An 18,088-nucleotide genomic window follows, 5' to 3' on the forward strand; every position below is an offset into this window, starting at 1 on the left:
CTCCCCACCAGCCCGTTGGTTACCCTTCTACTTCTCTATAGGGCGTGAATCAATTCTCTGCCCCAATGGATCCCATTGTTCTTCCCTCTTTAAGTTGATTTAAATGCACTTAAGTATTGAATATTTCCTCTCTCTAACCTCTTTACTCTTACAGTGTATTGTTATTTTTCCCTGTTGGTCCCAGGAGCTTCTTTATGGAATATAAATTTATTCCTTTTTGTTTGTTTTCCTATTTTTCTTATTATTACCTTCTTTTCCCCCTATTTTTTTTTGTGTGTGTGTGTGTGTGCATGTATGTGTGTGTGTATATATATATATATATATATATCTTGACATTTCATCCTATACAGTTTGTCACTGTTCCCTCTAAGTAAACTTCTTCTAGTTGCCCTGTTGATAATAAGAATTTTTAATATTTGCCAATATATTCTTTTCTTCTAGGGATACAAATCGATTGAACTTTTAGGTCCCTTAAAGAAAAACTTTGGTTTGTTTTTTTCTCCCTTTTTCTTAATTACCTAATGGTGATTCTTTTGAGTTCTGTGTTTGGGCAGCAAACTCTCTGTTTAAGTCCGGTTTTTTCTTTATGAACTCTTAGAAGTCTTCAGTTTTATTGAATGGCCATACTTTCCCCTGCAAAAATATAGTCAGTTTTGCTGGATATTTGATTCTTGGGTGTAGACCCAGTTCTCTTGCTTTCCAGAATATTATATTCCATGCTTTCCAGTCCTTCAGTGTACATGCAACCAGATCCTGTGCTATCCTAACTGTGGTTCCCTGGTATCTGAATAACTTATTCTTAGCAGCTTGTAATATTTTTTCCTTGGTCTGGTAGTTTTTGAATTTGGCTATAATATTCTGGAAGTTGTCAGTTGTGGATTTAATGTAGGAGGTGAGGCCTCAGACACTTCCCTGCTATGTGACCCTGGGCAAGCCACTTGACCCCCATTGCCCACCCTTACCACTCTTCCACCTATGAGCCAATACACAGAAGTTAAGGGTTTAAAAAAAATAAAATAAAAAATAAATGTAGGAGGTGATCTGTGGATTCTTTCAGTTTCCACTTTTCCCTCTTGTTTGAGAATGTCAGGGAAGTTTTCTTGGATAATTTCCTGTAGGATGATGTCCAGACTTTTTCTTTTGTCATGATGTTCCAGTAGGCCAATAATTCTTAAATTGTCTCTTCTATCTCTGTTCTCCAGAACTTTGGTTGAACAATGAGGTGTTTCATATTCTTCTCAAATTTTTCAGTTTTTTAAATTTTGTTTTATCTATTCTTGCTGCCTTGTGAAGTTATTTGCTTCTAGTTGTTGAGTTCTGTTTTTTAAAGACTGGATTTCATCCCTGGCTTTTTGGTCATCCTTCTCCTTATGGTCTGATTTTTCTTTTTAGATCATCTTTCACCTTCTTTGCTTCGTTTTCAAGCTGGTCAATTTTGGCTTTTAATACCTTATTTTCTTGTTTTAGTTCATGTATTTCCTTTTTCCAATTGTCTTCAGCCTCTCTTGATTGTTTTTTGAGTTCTTGAAGTTCTTGAGTTAACTGAATTTTGTGATCTTCCATAGCCTGTGTCCAGGTTGCTGGAGCTTCCTCCTCTTCTTCTATTTCATTTGCTCTTTTTTTGCTTCCTGGTAAGAAGCTGTGAATTGTAATTTATTTTCTCTTTTTATGTTGTTTACTCGTATTTTTTACCTTCTCTGTTCTGCTAGGTTAAGCAGATGGATTTAATGAGCTTTGATGAAAGAACTTCTCCCAGCTGGCAATGGAGATCGTAGTTACTTTCTCTGAAGTCTAGGCTCTGGTTGGGGGTTGAGGGAGGGTATATGTGTGTGTGTTGGAGTTTCCCTTCCCTCTGAAGATTTCTTGTCTGTCCAGTTGAGGGGATTAAGCCTGGACTGGGTTAGTCTGTTATTGCTTAATGTGCCCTGAAGCTAAAACCTCAAGAGAAAAAGGGGGGCAAGATGGAGTGTTTGTGCTGAGCTGTCTAGCAGTAGGGTCCCCCTGCTCTGTCTTGCTGTTAGACTTGGTTTTCTTTCCTCTTGAATCACTTTGTTTTCTATCTCAGTGTGGTAAAGCACACAGGCCCAAAGTTTTGCTTCATGTAAGCTGCTACCTTCTGAGCATTTTTTTCTGTGTGTCTCTGGCTTTCTCCCCCAGCCACCTCCATGGTGTCTGTGTTCAACTCCTTGAGTCTGACGCCAGCAAGGCCCTCTTTCCAGGCTGGTGTGTTTGCCAGCCTGGAGATTTCAGGGGCCGCTGGAGACTCCGCACAGCCCATTGGGGAGAGGTCCTGGGATCCCCCTTCTATTTCCTCAGACCCAACAGTTCAAGAATTCAAGACTTTTTCTTGTTGTACTTCTTGAGCTGTCCAGCAGTAGGGTCCGCCTGCTCTGGCCTGATTTCAGATTGGTTTTCTTTCCTTTCAAAGCCGCCCTGTTTTATATCTTGGTGTGAAAGAGTATGGAGGTCTGAAGATTTGCTCCGTCTAAGCCGCCATCTTCCCCTCCAAACAACTTTACAATAATATATCATATAGATTTATGGAGCAGCATAACCAGCAAAAGGTTGGGATAAGACATTTTTCAAGCCCAGGAACAACTTTAGAGGTCTGAAGGGCTCACTGGGAACCCAGCACATTGAAGATTTAGGCTATGGTCCTTGTAAATGGCAGCAACAATAACAAGAACAGCATACTCACTGCCCAAAGATGGTATGATTGACATCAGGTCAGAAAGAGTTGATAGGGGATTCCCATGTGGAGCAGGTGCAGTTTAGCAAATCCACTGCCCATTACCCAGGTACAAGTTGCAGTCACAAGAGAGCAGGGGCCTTATGCACAGTACCAAGGCAGCACTAACATTTGTGGTCACAAGGAAGTAGAGGTACTTCATGATTAAGGGCCATAATACAAACAAACAGAGCAATGACCATATCCCTCCCCATAATGCATCACCTTGGAAACACCAAAATTTTACAGAACTAGCTATGAAAACAGCAGGGAGAAAAAGCATGAAGCTTGGGAATTATTGCTCCCCTCCCACCAGAAAATCAGAGCCCAATTTTAACTTAAAGTTTGAAATCAAGAAATAGACTAGAGAAAATGAGCAAACAAAAAAGAACATGTCCATAAAAAATGTATTATGGTGATAGTGAAGGTCAAGAAACAAACTCAGAAGAAGAATGCTACTCCAGAAATCTAAAACATTTACAAGGAAATAGAGATTGCACATATGCCCAACAAGATTCCTAGAAGAGCTAAAGAAAGAAATGTTTAAAAAACCAATTATTTAAAAAATCAAACAAGACTAGTAAAGGAAATGAGATGTGAGCAATGCAATAAAATTATGAAAAGAGAATTAATAGCTTGGTAAAAGAGATACAAAAGCTCACTATAGAAAATAACTCCTTAAAAAGCAAAATTAGCAACATGGGGAAAAAGGAACAAAACCTCACTGAAGAAAATAAATCCTAAAAAATTAAAATTAGGCAAGTAGAAACTTCATGAGACATATAAAGACACAATGAAGTGAAGTCAAAAGAGTGAAAAATAGAAGAAAATGTTAAATATCTCAGAGGAAAAAAGTTCTGGGAAATAGAATGAGGAGAGTTAATTTAGGACTACCTAGAAACCATGATTCTTTAAAAAGACCATTTCAAGAAATTATAAAGGAAAACTGCCCAGATATCTTAGAACCAGAGTGAAAAATAGAAAATTTTAAAATCCATTAATCACCTCCTGAAAGATGAATGAAATGAAATGAAAACTCCCAGTAATATTATACCAAGTCCCAGGGGCAACTGGGTAGCTCAGTGGATTGAGAGTCAGGCCTAGAGATGGGAGGTCCTAGGTTCAAATCCGGCCTCAGACACTTCCCAGCTGTGTCTGGGCAAGTCACTTGACCCCCATTGCCCACCCTTACCACTCTTCCACCTAGGAGCCAATACACAGAAATTAAGGGTTTAAAAAAATTTTTTAAAGTATTATACCAAGTCCCAGAGCATCTCAATCAAGGAAAATAAATTTCAAGTGACCAGAAAGAATAAATTCAAATACCAAGATCACACTAGATTTAGCAGGAAAAAAAAGAAGTAGAAAGCTTGGAATGTTATTCCAGAAGACAAAGGAGCTAGTATTACAACTAAGAATAACCTACTCAGCAAAACAATGTAACCCTATTGGGGAAGTTATTTTAAGGAGTTATTTTTTTAATATATTAATGATATTTAATGAAATAAAGGATTTCTAATTATTCCTGATGGAAAGACTTGAGTTGACTAGAAAATATGACATTCAGACACAAGATCAAAGAGACATAAAATGGTAAATATGAGTAAGAAACATTGCAGAACTTAATAAGTTTAAACTGTATTCCACATGGGAACATCATATATGCAACTCCCCAAGAACTTTTTAGGACACTTCAAAGGAGTCTATTTTGACTAAGGGCATGGGCTGAGTCTATTTTGATCTCAAAGGAAAAATGGAAGAATGAGAAAGAAGGATGAACTACAAGAAAGGGAAATGGAGAAGAAGAATGGAGAAATTATCTCACATAAAAGAAGTATATATGGAAGAATTTTTATAATGAAGAGGGTCAGGCAAGATTTGAATTTCACTCTCACCTGCACTGGTCCACGAGGGAAGAATGTGTATACACATTCCATTGGGTATAAAAATCTGTCTTAGTCCAAGTGAAAAGGGAAGAGGCTAAAAGAAAAGAGGGGAGTGATAAGAGAGAGCATTAAGATTAAGTGGGTCAATGGTCAGAAGAAAAAGAGACTTTTGAGGAAGGACAGGATAAAAAAGAGACATGGATAAATAATAAAATAGAATGAGGGCAATACGCAACAGTCATAACTATGAATATGAATGGAGTGAACTCACCCAGAAAATGGAAACAGCAGAATAGATTAGAAACCAGAATCTAGCAATATGTTTTCAATAAACACACTTGAAACAGAAGGACACAGTTAAAATAAAGGGTTGGAGCAGAATCTATTATGCCTTAGCTAAATTAAAAAAGACGGAACTATCATTATCTCAAGCAAAGCATAAGATAGCAGTAATAACAACAACTAAAATTTATATAACACTTTTAAGACCTTCAAAATGTTTTCAAATGACAAGTAGAAAGGAATGGTGGATAAAGGATTGTCTTAAAAGCAGGAAGACTTGGGTTTATGTACCAATTCTGGCACATCCTAACTGTGGGGCCTTGGGCAAATTACTGAAATTCTTAGTTCTCTAGATGACTCTCTTAAACTAGAAGTTGCAGAGAAGGTACCAGCCTGCAATGGAGTTTTCTTACCTGCTGTTCTGTATGCTAGTGAGAAATAAAAAGAAAGGAGTTAGTCTATATATGTTACTGAAAGCAGGGACCATTTTGGTTTTGTCTTTTTATTCTCAAAAATTAGCACAGTATTTGGCCATAACAGATCCTTAAAAAGGTTCACTGAATGAATGACAGATATAAGAATTTAAATGGAAGTGATTGTGAATTGTGTGATTGAAGAAAGCTATGATGTGTCCATTTCTTTCAGTCTTCAAATATAAGATACTAAGCTCCCTGGGATGCATTGAGTATGATTCATCTGAAAGAATACCAATGAAAATGACTTCTCAAGGTCCCTGTGTAACTATAATTCAGAATACTGAAGTGAAATATGATGCTCTTATTTATGTAGTTGATATAATTATTTTGATGAAATTCTCCAAAGTTCACTGTTTTCCTTGGTTACAAAATATTTATTTCCATTTTTAGTTTTTGCCTGTCACCTGAGAAGTCAGATGTTCCTTTACAAGACTCCATCATTTCAAAATTTAGTATGGCTTCCAAAGTGATATTGCCTCAGCAACGTGGAAATACAAATACTGTAAGAAAACTGGTTTCTGGAGTTTTACATCATTTTTATATCTTTAAAAATTGCTGTTAGAATTACATGTATTTCCCACCAAAATATGATAATGTTGTGAAAAGAGAAAAAATACAAGCAGTCATTTGACTATATACCAGTACTATTAAAAATTATAACCTAATTCAAAAGTGAATCATCAGTCTTGTAAATATGAAAAAAAAGATTGATACTAAGCCAGACATTTTACCATATTAATAATTGATGAGAATTAGTGACTAGATTCTACTCTCAGTGAAATATTCAAAGAGCAATAATAGATAACCTAGAAAACATTGAAAAGTAAGAAAAATAGAAACTTTTTAAGCTTCCTCTGTAATTTCATTTGTTTTTTTTTTAAACCCTTAACTTCTGTGTATTGGCTCCTAGGTGAAAGAGTGGTAAAGGTGAGCAATAGGGGTCAAGTGACTTGCCCAGGGTCACACAGCTGGGAAGTGTCTGAGGCCAGATTTGAACCTGGGACCTCCCGTCTCCAGGCCTGGCTCTCAATCCACTGAGCTACCCAGCTGCCCCTGTAATTTCATTTGTGTATTGAGTTTCTAGTGAGAAACTCCTACCAATGAAGATCATCTCCTATTCTATTCTTAGTTTTAGAAGAAAGTCTGAGTTCACTGAGAAGTTAAGGGCCACTCAAATAGTGTATGTCAGAGGCTAGATCTGAACACAGACTATCCTGATTCCAAAATCATCTTTATATCCACCATCCATGCCACCTCTCACATAAGGAATTTAGGTAATTAAATCTACACTAGCATCTGTATCACCAGCAATCCAGACCTATATTAGGAGCTTCTCTCAACCATTAGCCCTTGGCCTCTCATTACTGAATTTGGAAATTTTCATTGTTAATTTGCATTTTCATCTAGGTAAGTCTATGAGTGAACAACAAATCCAATGATGGAAGGCCTAGAGTAGAATTTTAATTCTTTAAATAAATATCTATAAAGTGTATACAAAAACAAATCTCTGAACTAGAAAATTTCTTTATTCAATGATATCTAAAGGCAGTCTATTTAATAAGAACTTTGTCAGTGTCCATATTTTCCCATTTTACTTCCATCAAAAATCACAATTCTCTGTTCCATATAGCAGTATGGAAATTAACGTGTTGCTATGGGCTTTTTCCCAGGATTTTATTTTTATGATAAAAAGGATAATGTTGACAAATTCTCACATTTAGAAAATGATGATAATTTAAAATATTATCTTTAAAATATCTACAAGTTTTAAGAGTGCTGATTTCAATTGATATTAATGTTTCTACTTTAGGAATTTTAGTTTGATATTGTTGTGGCCTCCAATCAGTTTTTAATAATTGACCATGGTGAGATTTTAAGATTATGCCTTTTTACTTGTTGAAAAAAGATTAAATCTTATTTTAATCAAATATCTTTCATTAGTGGATAATTATGCTTTCAGTAGTTATTTAATACTTTAATTATTTGATAAATTATTGTTACCACCACTAAAATTCTATGTCTTATTTGTGCGGCCAAACTTAATTTAGGAAAAATCTATGCTAGAGTTTTTTTCTGACACTACCTGGAATTCAGTATAAAGCAGGATGCACTCTAAATGAAGAGATTTAAGGAATAGAGGACCAAAAAGATCTTCCCTTGGTTGGATCCAGCTGTCCTCTGATTTATTGACATGAATTCAGAAAATAACATTATAGTAGATTCCCAGGGCATTTGTTTATTTGTTTTTCTTCACTTAAAATGTGATTAATTGGTGTCTTTAACTTTTATTTTAAACCTCTACTCCTAGCATCATTTTCAAGAAGGACAACAGCATCAGATTGTTTCACCAGTGATAGAACAGGTGCTACCTACCATTTGGTCAAAGAAAGAAGCAAGCTCTTCTCATTTCAATAAGAAATGGGATTTTTTTGTTAGTAGCAATGATAGTGAAAAAGTAACTGATATCAGGTAAGGAACTTCAAGATTTTACCAGTAAAAATGTCATTATTATAAAGGAATTCAGTATTTTTTATCTAGGTTCTAGGTTCATCTTTAGGTCAGGGGTTCTTAACTTTGGGTCCACAGATTCCCTCCTTTCCCAAGGAGTCAATGGATAGATTCCAGTAGTTCTGTGAACATGGCTGAAAAAATGTTATATCTTTATTTCAATATAATGAGTTTCTTTTATTCCTATGGATTTTATCTTACACATTTAAAAATATTATTCCAAGAAATGTCCATATTCTTCACTAGATTGCTAAAGAGATATATAACAAAAAATGTTAAGAACCTCTGTTCTAGACCAAAATCAGAAACAGTGATTTGCTATAAAAATTTAAGTTTTGTGCCTTTTAATGAGTAAAGTTCAATAAATGCTCTTTAAGAGTAAAACCACACAGCACCAAAGAACTGGCTATTTAGGAATGCCTGGATATATACTTTTATATACTTAAAAATGTCTGGAGGGTAGAATTGTTCATGTCTCATCTGAATTTGAACAGGAAAGTTCACTTGAGATCATTTAATTCTTTCAGAAGATGCCTTTTAATCAGTTGGTCAGTTTTTATACATCTTTCAAAGCAAGATAGTATTCTAAAGAATTAAGCTAATTCTACCTAGTAAACACTTCATTGAACATATCACTAATTTTATCCATCCTTGGGACAGGATAGCTTTCCTTAGCAATTTCTACTTCCTCCTTCAGGAGCCAAAGGCTAATATGTTTTTTTTTAATCCTTATCTTCAGCCTTAGAATAAGTACTAAGTATTGGCTCCGTGGCAGAAGAGTAGTAAGGGCTAGACAATGGGGGTTAACTGACTTGCCCAGGGTCACGCAGCTGGGAAGTATGTGAAGTGAGATTTGAACCCAGGACTTCCTGTCTCCAGGTCTGGCTCTCAATCCACTGAGCCACCCATCTGCCCCTGACTAATGGTCTGTCATGACTTGTTTATATTATTAAAGACATATTACTAAATATATCTCATGAATTAACAGTACAGTAGCGAAACATATAATACTTAATTTCACTACTGAGTACTTTTAGACATTGTTATGTCTTTATTTTCCCTAATTTTTTGCAGAGAGGTAACATAGAGGGTGAACTTTGGAGTCAGGTATTCAGTGCAATTTAATTACTATCCACATATGTACTGTGTGCCAGGCATTGTGCTGTGTCCTAGGGCTGCAGTTATAAAGACTAAAACCAAAGCAGTCTGGATTCAGGTGGGGCTTGATAAGCTCGTGGCCTTGTCACAGCCTTCCAGGGTCTCTGGCAGTTTGGGGAGACCATCAGAGAAAGAGAGTTTGTGATCTGCCTGGGCAGAAAGACTTTCCAGCTGATGAGTACACAGCAAATAAAGTCAGAAGATGCACTTTAAAGCTTACTTGAGGGATTAACCTCACAGCACTTTCTGAGATTATCTGTAATGTGTTTATTAGGGACCAGGTATTTCAATCCCTTGGGTGATGAGAAGCTTATCTCCAATTCTATTCTCTTTTCAGTGTGCATCATTCTGTTGATGAAGAGAATGAAACAAAGGCTTTTCTTGGAATATTTGATGGTATTTTCTAAAAGAAGCAAACAAGATGCTGCATGTATTTATTAATATCATAAAGGGTGAAAATAGACTGTGATATCTTTAAAATAATTACTTCATAGTTAAGATTTTCTCAAGATTTTAACTTTTATTACCTTCATTGTAAAGGATTTAGCTGTTTTATCTTTCCATTCTAAAATTTAACCTTTTAAAATTAATTTAATGATGGCTTTATTTCAGGAAGTTAATAATTACATAGCACTTAGAGAGCATTATTTGGTGATCAGTTTAAATTTAATAGAATTTTGATAATGGCCATTTTTTCAGTTTATGCTCATATTGATGGAAGAGAAAAAGTGGTCTCTAATGTCACAAATAGTAGTTCACATATATTGCCTACGATTTATAAATTGTTCCACAGTGTTATTCATGTGCCTTTACTCAATAGACATTAAATAGTCCATTTCTGATTGAATGTCATAATATAATACCGAGTAATAAGTAAAAATATTAAAAAAGTGTGGAATGTTCTTCTTTTTCTGTTTTTTCAAAAGGGATTAATTCCAAAAGCTCTATCAAGTTTATTCATTCATTCATCCATCAACAATTATTTATTGGCATTATTTACTCTGTGGTTTATACCCTTTGACATAGCAAAATCCCTGCTGGGCACAGACCCCAGAGAGGTCAAAGATGGAGGGGAAAGGCAAGGCAATGCAAGGCAATAAGCATTTATTAAGCATCTACTATTTGCCAGGTGCTATGCTAAATGCTAAGAACTTTTTTTAAATCATTCCTTGCCTCAGGGAGCCAAAAGTCTTATGGAGACCATGCAAATAACACACAGAAGGTGATATTTTGGGTGAAACTTGAAGAAAACGAGGAGACAGAGAGGAGATGGGAGATAGATCCAGGCATGGGAGACAGTCAGAGAAAATGCCTGAATTTTCAAAATGGAAGATTTTATGCAACAAATTGTAAGGAGAGCGGTATCAGAGAATCTGAGCATGTAAAAGGGAATATAGTCATAAGACATAAGAAAGTTAAGACAGGATCTGACTATAAAGGGCTTTAAAAATCAAACAGAGAATATGATATTTGTTCCTGGTAGCTACTGAAGTTTCCATAATGGGGGGACAGGCAAAATATTTGATAATATTAATAACAAATTAATTTTTAAAACTATATGATTGATAATACATGTCGCCCAGATTGAATTGCTTGTCAGCTCTGGAAGGCGGGGAGGAAAGGTAGGAAGGGAGACAATTTGAATCATTATAATTTTGGAAAATTTACATGGAACATGTAATTGATAAAATAAACAAATAAGAAAATAAAGAACTAATGGGGAAAACCCATATGATTATATCAATAGATGCAGAATAAGCCTTTGATAAAATATAGCCCTTGTTTCTGTTAAAAACACTGGAAAGCATGTGTATAAGTGGATTTTTTCTTAAAATGATAATCTAATTAAAACCATCAGTGTGTATTATTTGTGATAAGGAATAAGCTAGAAGCCTTCCAAATAAGATCAGGAGTGAAACAAGGATGCCCATTATCACCAATATTATTTAACATCGTATTAGAAATGCCAGCAATAGCAATAAGAACAGAAAAATAAATTGAAGGAATCAGAATGGGCATAGAAATAATAAACTGACCTCTGTTTGCAGAGGACATGATGGTATATGTGTAAAACCTAGAGAATCAACTAAAAAGCTAGTTGAAACTATCAATAATTTTAGCAAAGTAGCAGGATATAAAATAAACTAATATAAATCATCAGTATTTTTACATATTATTAACAAAACCCTGCAAAAAGAGATAGGAGATACTCCATTTAAAATAATTATAGATAGAATAAAATACCTGGGAATATACCTGCCAAAACAAATCTAGGAACTATATGAATATAACTATAAAACACTTTTTACACAAATAAAGTCAATTCTAAATAAATGGAGAAATATTAATTGTTCATGAATAGGAAGAGCCAGTATAGTTAAAATGACCATCCTACCTAAACTAATCTACTTATTCAATGCAATTCCAATTAAATTTTTAAAATTATTTTATTGAGCTAGAAAAAATAATACCAGAATTCATTTTGAAGAACAAAAAAGCAAAAGATCAAGAATATTAAAAGAATTAATGAAAAAATATAAAGGAAGGAAGTCTAGCACTACCAGATTTTAAATGGTATTGAAAAGTAGTAATTATCAAAACTATTTAGTACTGGCTAAGAAATAGAAAGGTAGATCAGTGAAACAGGGCAAACATACAACAAACTAGTAAAAAATTATAGTAACCTTGTATTTGACAAAAGCATCGATCCACCTTTTTGGAATAAGAAGTCACTATTTGGTAAAAATTGTTGGGATGAGTGGAAAGTAGTTTGGCAGAAACTAGGTGTAGACCAATATCTTACACCATTCACTAAGATAAGATCAAAATGGAAACATGATCTAGACATAAAAGTAGATATCGTAAGCAAATTAGAACAGGAAGCATATTACCTGTCAGATTTATGGAAAGGAGGGGAATTTATGAGTCAATAAGATATGAGATGGAGATCCTTGTGGCATGTAAAATAAATAGTTTTGAGTATATTGAAAGTTTTTGTTCAAATAAAACATGTCACCATGGACAAATGAAACAAATGTTGCCTAGATCAAAAGGAAAGCTGAAAATTGTGAAAACATCTTATAGACAGTCTCTCAAATAAAAGCCTCATATCTACAATAAGTAGAGAAATTTTTCAAATTTATAAGAATAAAAGCCATCTCCCAGTCGATGGCTGGGCAAAAAATATGAAGAGAATTTTCAGATGAAGAAATTAAAGCCATATATAGATATATGAAAAAATGCTCTAAATCACTACTGATTAGAGAAATGCAAACCAAAGCAATTCTGAAATACCATCTCACATTCATCAGATTGACTGAAATGACAAAATGGCAAAATGACAAATGTTGGTGGAGATGTAGAAAAATGGTTTTGGAGGGCAATTTGTAATTATACCCAGAGAGTTATAAAACTATGTATACTCTTGGACCTAGCAATTTGCTATCTATTCCCTAAGAGATCAGGGGGAAGGGAAGAGAATCTATATGTTACAAAATATTTATAGCAGCTCTTTTTGTCATGGCAAAGAAGTGGAAATTGAGGGCATGCCCATCAATTGGGGAATGGCTGGGCATGTTGTGATATGTAATTGTGATGGAATACTACTTCACCATAAGAAATGATCAACAGGCTAATTTTTTAAAAACTTGGAAAGAGCCATATGGGATAAAGAAAAGTGAAATGAGTAGATGTAAGAGAACATTATATATAGCTACAGATTTAATATTTGAATAATAACTTGTGAATGTCACCTCCAGAGAATGAAAGGAGATCTAAATATTCATATTTGTCTCCCAGATGATGCCTTCTATGATGTGGGGAGGGGAAGGAAGGGCTGAAACATTTGTAAATAAATTATATTAATTAAAAACTTAAAAAATATAAACCCTAAATATTTATGCTACTAGGTGTTACAGTGATACCTGTAATGGAGGGTTACCAGGGATGTTAACTATTATTATTTGTGGGTTCACACTGGGGTGAGAGAGACAGGAATGGCAGATGGACAGGACCAAACAAGGTAGGGAGGCCAGGGTTTACTGCCAAGGAGGTGACAACAACTGAAGTGGCAGTTGGCCCTACTGCCACTCTGCAGTATCAAGACTCGGCCTGTGGAGGCCAGCAAGTAAAAGGCAAAGGTTTATATATTGAGGGAAACAATAATAAAGGATGGGAATAAGGGATTCTACACTTACAAGCTAAGGGCAAACCACAGGGTCAAGGGAGGGACTTCTCTACACTAATCTAAGACCTAAGCCAGCCAGGGCCCAGAGAATAACAGGACTGGAGTGGGAATCCTTACAATAGGGTCCAGAGATGTTATCAGGATGCCAGGAACCAACTCCTCCAGAACTGATGGTCCAAAGCAGCCCAGTAGGGAGAGGAGTCTGCAAGCTGTCCACCAGATCGCAGATCACTCCCTACTCAGTGCTGTTGTACAGGATAGATGTCCTCTGCTTCCAGCCTTCACCACACTCCAGGATCCCAGGGAATAGGGGTGCAACTCCACTAGCTCTGAGGTCTCCCAGGGAATCAGTTACTGCCTGTAACTCCCACCATGGAGTCCTTCTCAGAGAGTGCCAGCCACTTCCTGCTTCCCCCATTCCATGTGGAATTCTCCAGCCCTTCCTGCTAAGTCTAATACTAATACCAAGCTAATAACTAAGTAATAATCTTCCTCACAACATACCTTACTACAGAAAATCATAGATGACTGCCTAAACCATTTCATTATTATAGTGTTTTGTTTAGTGAGTGTATACATGTATTTGTTTAATTTCACTTCTTAAACTCTTCACTTAAATAACCAAAATGGGCCCCTTCAGCCTTACATTTAAGCCATATGGAAAAAAGTTGATTGGTTAGAATATTAAACTTAATACTTTTTGTATCCTTAATGGAGTAAGTAATTATAAGCAGATACGATTAGCCACTGGGTGAATAACCCATAGCAAATTTTTCATATTTTCATTAGGCTGCCTTCTGCTGTAATCCAGCACACGTCTGTGCTGATTTCCTGCCCACCATCACTGTGTGCTCTGGGAATGCAAATTTTAATATTAGCTTAATTAAAATATAATTAGAAGCTAAATCTGCAACAAATGAAACATTAATGCATTCCAAAGCAAAATAGAAATGTCATTTGGATTATCTACTGTTTTGGCTTACTTGAGCCATTTGCTAATATGTTTAAATTTGAATCCCCTCTCCAAAAAAAGAGTGCAAAGATTTCCATCTTCCCCACAATCCTTTCTTTAAAACAGGGCTTGACATGTCCACAGTGCCACGGGTGACCCAAGTCACTAATTCTGAGAAATTTTACTGTGTGGCCTTTTATTTGTGCTGCAGCTTAGTTCTTTCAAGATTGTGAATTTTTTGTTTTATTCTCATGATAATTTGAAAAAAAAAGTTTTGAGCATGAAATACTCGCCTGTGTGACATTGGGCAAGTTGTCTAACCTGCAGAGGCCTCCATATCATCAGCTGTAATAAAGGAAAAAGGGGGCTGGATGGCATACACTGGACACTTCAGGCATCTCAGATGCTGCAGCATTTCATTACCATGGTGGCTCTCCTTATTCTCTTAAACACAAGGCAGGGGAGGTGGGGAGATTGGTCAAAAAGTTTTACTTCTCATCCAGTAAGTACAGTGACCAGATAAAAGGTCTTTCCCCCAAATCCTTTCTATAAGAATTCTCCCTGATAGCCAGAATATAACTCTAAAATAAAAGCCAAATTAGCCCAAGCTGGGGCCAGGTCTTCTCCGTGCCTCAGCTGCCTCCTCCTACCCACACACAAAACTAAGAAAGACAAGAAAAATGCTCTCTGGACCCAGAATCGCATGGTCAGATTCCCAGGGAGATAGACCACCTCCAACAAGCAGTTGTTAGGAAGAGGGGTCCCCATCCCTGAAGGGGCAGAGCTCCCTGGTTTAGCTGGGAAGCAATCTAATTAGGAAGTCCTGCCACATCTTTTAATAAGACTTTGTTTCAAGCCAACCTTTGAGGCTTTCTACTGACCTTCTGTAAAGCAATAGTGGACCTTCCATTGTCCTTAGACTCCTCCAAGTTTGAAAATTCAGGCCTAATAGCCATATCCTGCCTTTCCCCACATTTTGGTGTTCTTTTTCTTGAAAGCTAAACGTTTCACCCACTTTCTAAATTTAGGGGCTGGCTTCCAGAACCGAAGTCAAAATCCACTCAAGAAAATCTTGATCAGCCCCAGTAAAGAACCCCTTTGCACGGCTATTACATGGGCCATAGAAGCAGTAGCTATACCTGTGACAGGACAGCTGCATGGTATGGTGGATAGAGCACTGAGCCTAGAGTCGGAAAGACCTCTCTTTCTGAGTTCAAATCTGGGCTTAGGCACTTCTTAGCTGTGTGACTCTGGGCAAGTTGCTTCATCCTGTTTGCTTCAGTTTCCTCATCTGTAAAATGAGCTAGAGAGCAAACCTAGCTGGGTGACCCTGGGCAAGTCACTTAACCTTCATTACCTAGCCCTTATACTTCTGCCTTGGAACCAATACACAGTATGGATTCTAAGATGGAAGAGAAGGGTTTAAAAAAAAAACTTCTGTGCCTACGGTAACTTGTTTTTTAGACATAGCCAAATTGGGAATTTATTTTGCTTCACACACGTGCACACACACACACATCTTCAACAAATTCCCCCCCCCCCAATTTTTTTGTGGGTAAAGGGAGAGAAAATGCTTGTTAATTGAAAATAAAAGTATAAAAAGAGGGGGCAGCTGGGTGGCTCAGTGGATTGAGAGCCAGGCCTAGAGACGGGAGGTCCTAGGTTCAAATCTGGCCTCAGACACTTCCCAGCTGTGTGACCCTGGGCAAGTCACTTGACCCCCATTGCCTACCCTTACCAATCTTCCACCTATAAGTCAATACACAGAAGTTAAGGGTTTAAAAAAAAAGTATAAAAAGATAGTTTTAAAAATTGCATTTTGGTTCAAGTTATTTTCTTTCCAAATTGTATAATGTATTTGTAATGCTCCTATATCAGCTGTATATTTTAAAATGTAGCTTGAGAAATATTTACAGTATCTTTGCAGTCTTGGTTTGAATGAGTTTTATGCAAAGATGATTATTCAAAAAAGCAGGCTTCAATCTTGCCATCCCATGTGAAAATACGTTTCTATATATTGCAAAACTTTTAAAATTAATTTCCAATATGAGTATGTAAAACTTTGGAAAATAAAACAATCTAAGAAAGTGATATGCATGAATTTGTAGTTTGAGCCCTATATTTGGTACCTATAAATTTTTTTTAACTAAAGAGGGGCAGTAAGGTGTCACAGTGGATAGAGTGCCAGGTCTGGATTCAGAAAGTTCAGGGTTCAAATGTGACCTCAGATACTTCCTCACTGTGTGACCCTGGGCCAGTCTCTTAAACCAGATTGCCTAGCCATTGCCACTCTTCTCTCCTAGAGTTGTTACTAGGACCAAAGGAAAGAGTTAAAAAAGAAGTGAGGAAAATTCAGCTCGAACTGATGCAATTTGCTTGAAATACTTCATTGTCACAGGAGATGGCTCAATCATTTAAAATAGGACACGTGATAAAATTATGTGTTTTTATGTCTATACTTTTTATGTCTATACAATATACATCTTATTATAATGTTAAGTGTAATCTTGAAAGATTAACCATTGAGATACTATTAACAGATAGTAACCCTTAAGAATCTTTTCAATACCTGGACTTTTCTGCAAGTTTTCTTGTTTTTAAGGAAAAACCCCTCCAGTTTTCTTCTTTTCTCTTGGCAGTATCTTTATCTTTAATGAAGGAAAGAGAACAATTGAATGACTAGAAGGACAACGGCCTCCTCTGACAAGTAAGGAGACCTGAGCTCAGGGGCAGATCGATTTTTACCAAGGTCTTATGGCTAAGCAATGGAAGAACCAAGACTAAAATTCAAGCCTCCTGATTCCTGGTCTTGTACTTTTACCACCATATTTCAGTTCTTAGTACTAGTGATATTTTTCTTATAAACTCCTAATGATTTGGCCAGAAATTAGAACTATAATTGTTCTTTGTTCTCTAGCTGCATTTGGCATTTTTAGGTGTCCTAGTTATAGAACAACTTAGTCCTAAAAGGGTTTTTCCTCTGTTATTTCTGCTGTCTTTATGAATATTACAGTCATGTATTATAATGTATGTGCATAGATTAAATTGAGACTGTTATATATTAATGTTTTAAAAATCATACATCTTATTATAATGTTAAGTATAAACACCAGAATACACTAAGGACAAATTGGACTGTGAAGTTTGCATGGCTTTAAAGAAGAAATGTCAGATCACCAGAGAGCATTATAACAAGTATCCACAATTCCTTTAAAAAAAAAAAAGTTAAACCCTTACCTTTGGTCTTAGAATTAATACTGAGTATTGGTTTCAAGGCAGAAGAGTGGTAAGGGCTAAGCAATAGGGTTAAGTGACTTGCCCAGGGTCACCTAGCTAGCATATGTCTGAGGTCAGATTTGAACCCAGGACCTCCAGTCTCTGGGCCTGGCTCTCAATCCACTGAGCCACTTAAGTGCCCCCAATGATCTGTCTAGATCCTGCAAAAAGTTAACCGAAAGAGTCTAGCCCTGACCAATTAAACTCTTGATTTAAATGATTATCTTTGAATAATAATAAGCCTAAGAATTAACACTTATATAGATAGACGTGGTCAAGTTTAGGACCAAAGGAAAAATGTTATTCATCCACTTTGGGTTAATGTGAAAAATGAGGATGAAAAAAGGTTTGAAGGAAATTAAGAGAGAACAGAGAAAACTTAATTATTTTCAACAAGACAAAAATCCAGGAGAACTCCAAGGGCCCCAGGATGGAAAAGGCTATCCATTGCCATAGAAGGAACAGATGGCGTCTGAATGCAGATTGAAACATACCATTCTTCACTTTATTTTCTCCACAAATTTCTCTCTAGTATAAGCAATATGTCTCTTGTTTCACAACATAACTAGCAAAGAAATATATATTCTACGATGATATATGTCCAACCTATGTAATGTAGCCTGCCTTCTTGGGGGA

General features: G+C 36.1%; 1 protein-coding gene across 1 annotated transcript in view; it reads left to right on the top strand.

Moving 5' to 3' along the window:
- The window catches only part of HFM1 (helicase for meiosis 1), a 165,491-nt gene that overhangs the window by 127,068 nt on the left and 20,335 nt on the right, over positions 1 to 18,088 (top strand). The window contains exons 35-36 of the mRNA XM_044674840.1: positions 2,158 to 2,352; positions 15,205 to 15,336. Coding sequence (XP_044530775.1) covers positions 2,158 to 2,352; positions 15,205 to 15,336 — 327 coding nt within the window. The remainder of the gene's footprint in view (positions 1 to 2,157; positions 2,353 to 15,204; positions 15,337 to 18,088) is intronic.

Source organism: Gracilinanus agilis, chromosome 4, assembly GCF_016433145.1.
Source record: "Gracilinanus agilis isolate LMUSP501 chromosome 4, AgileGrace, whole genome shotgun sequence".
Taxonomy (NCBI): domain Eukaryota; kingdom Metazoa; phylum Chordata; class Mammalia; order Didelphimorphia; family Didelphidae; genus Gracilinanus; species Gracilinanus agilis.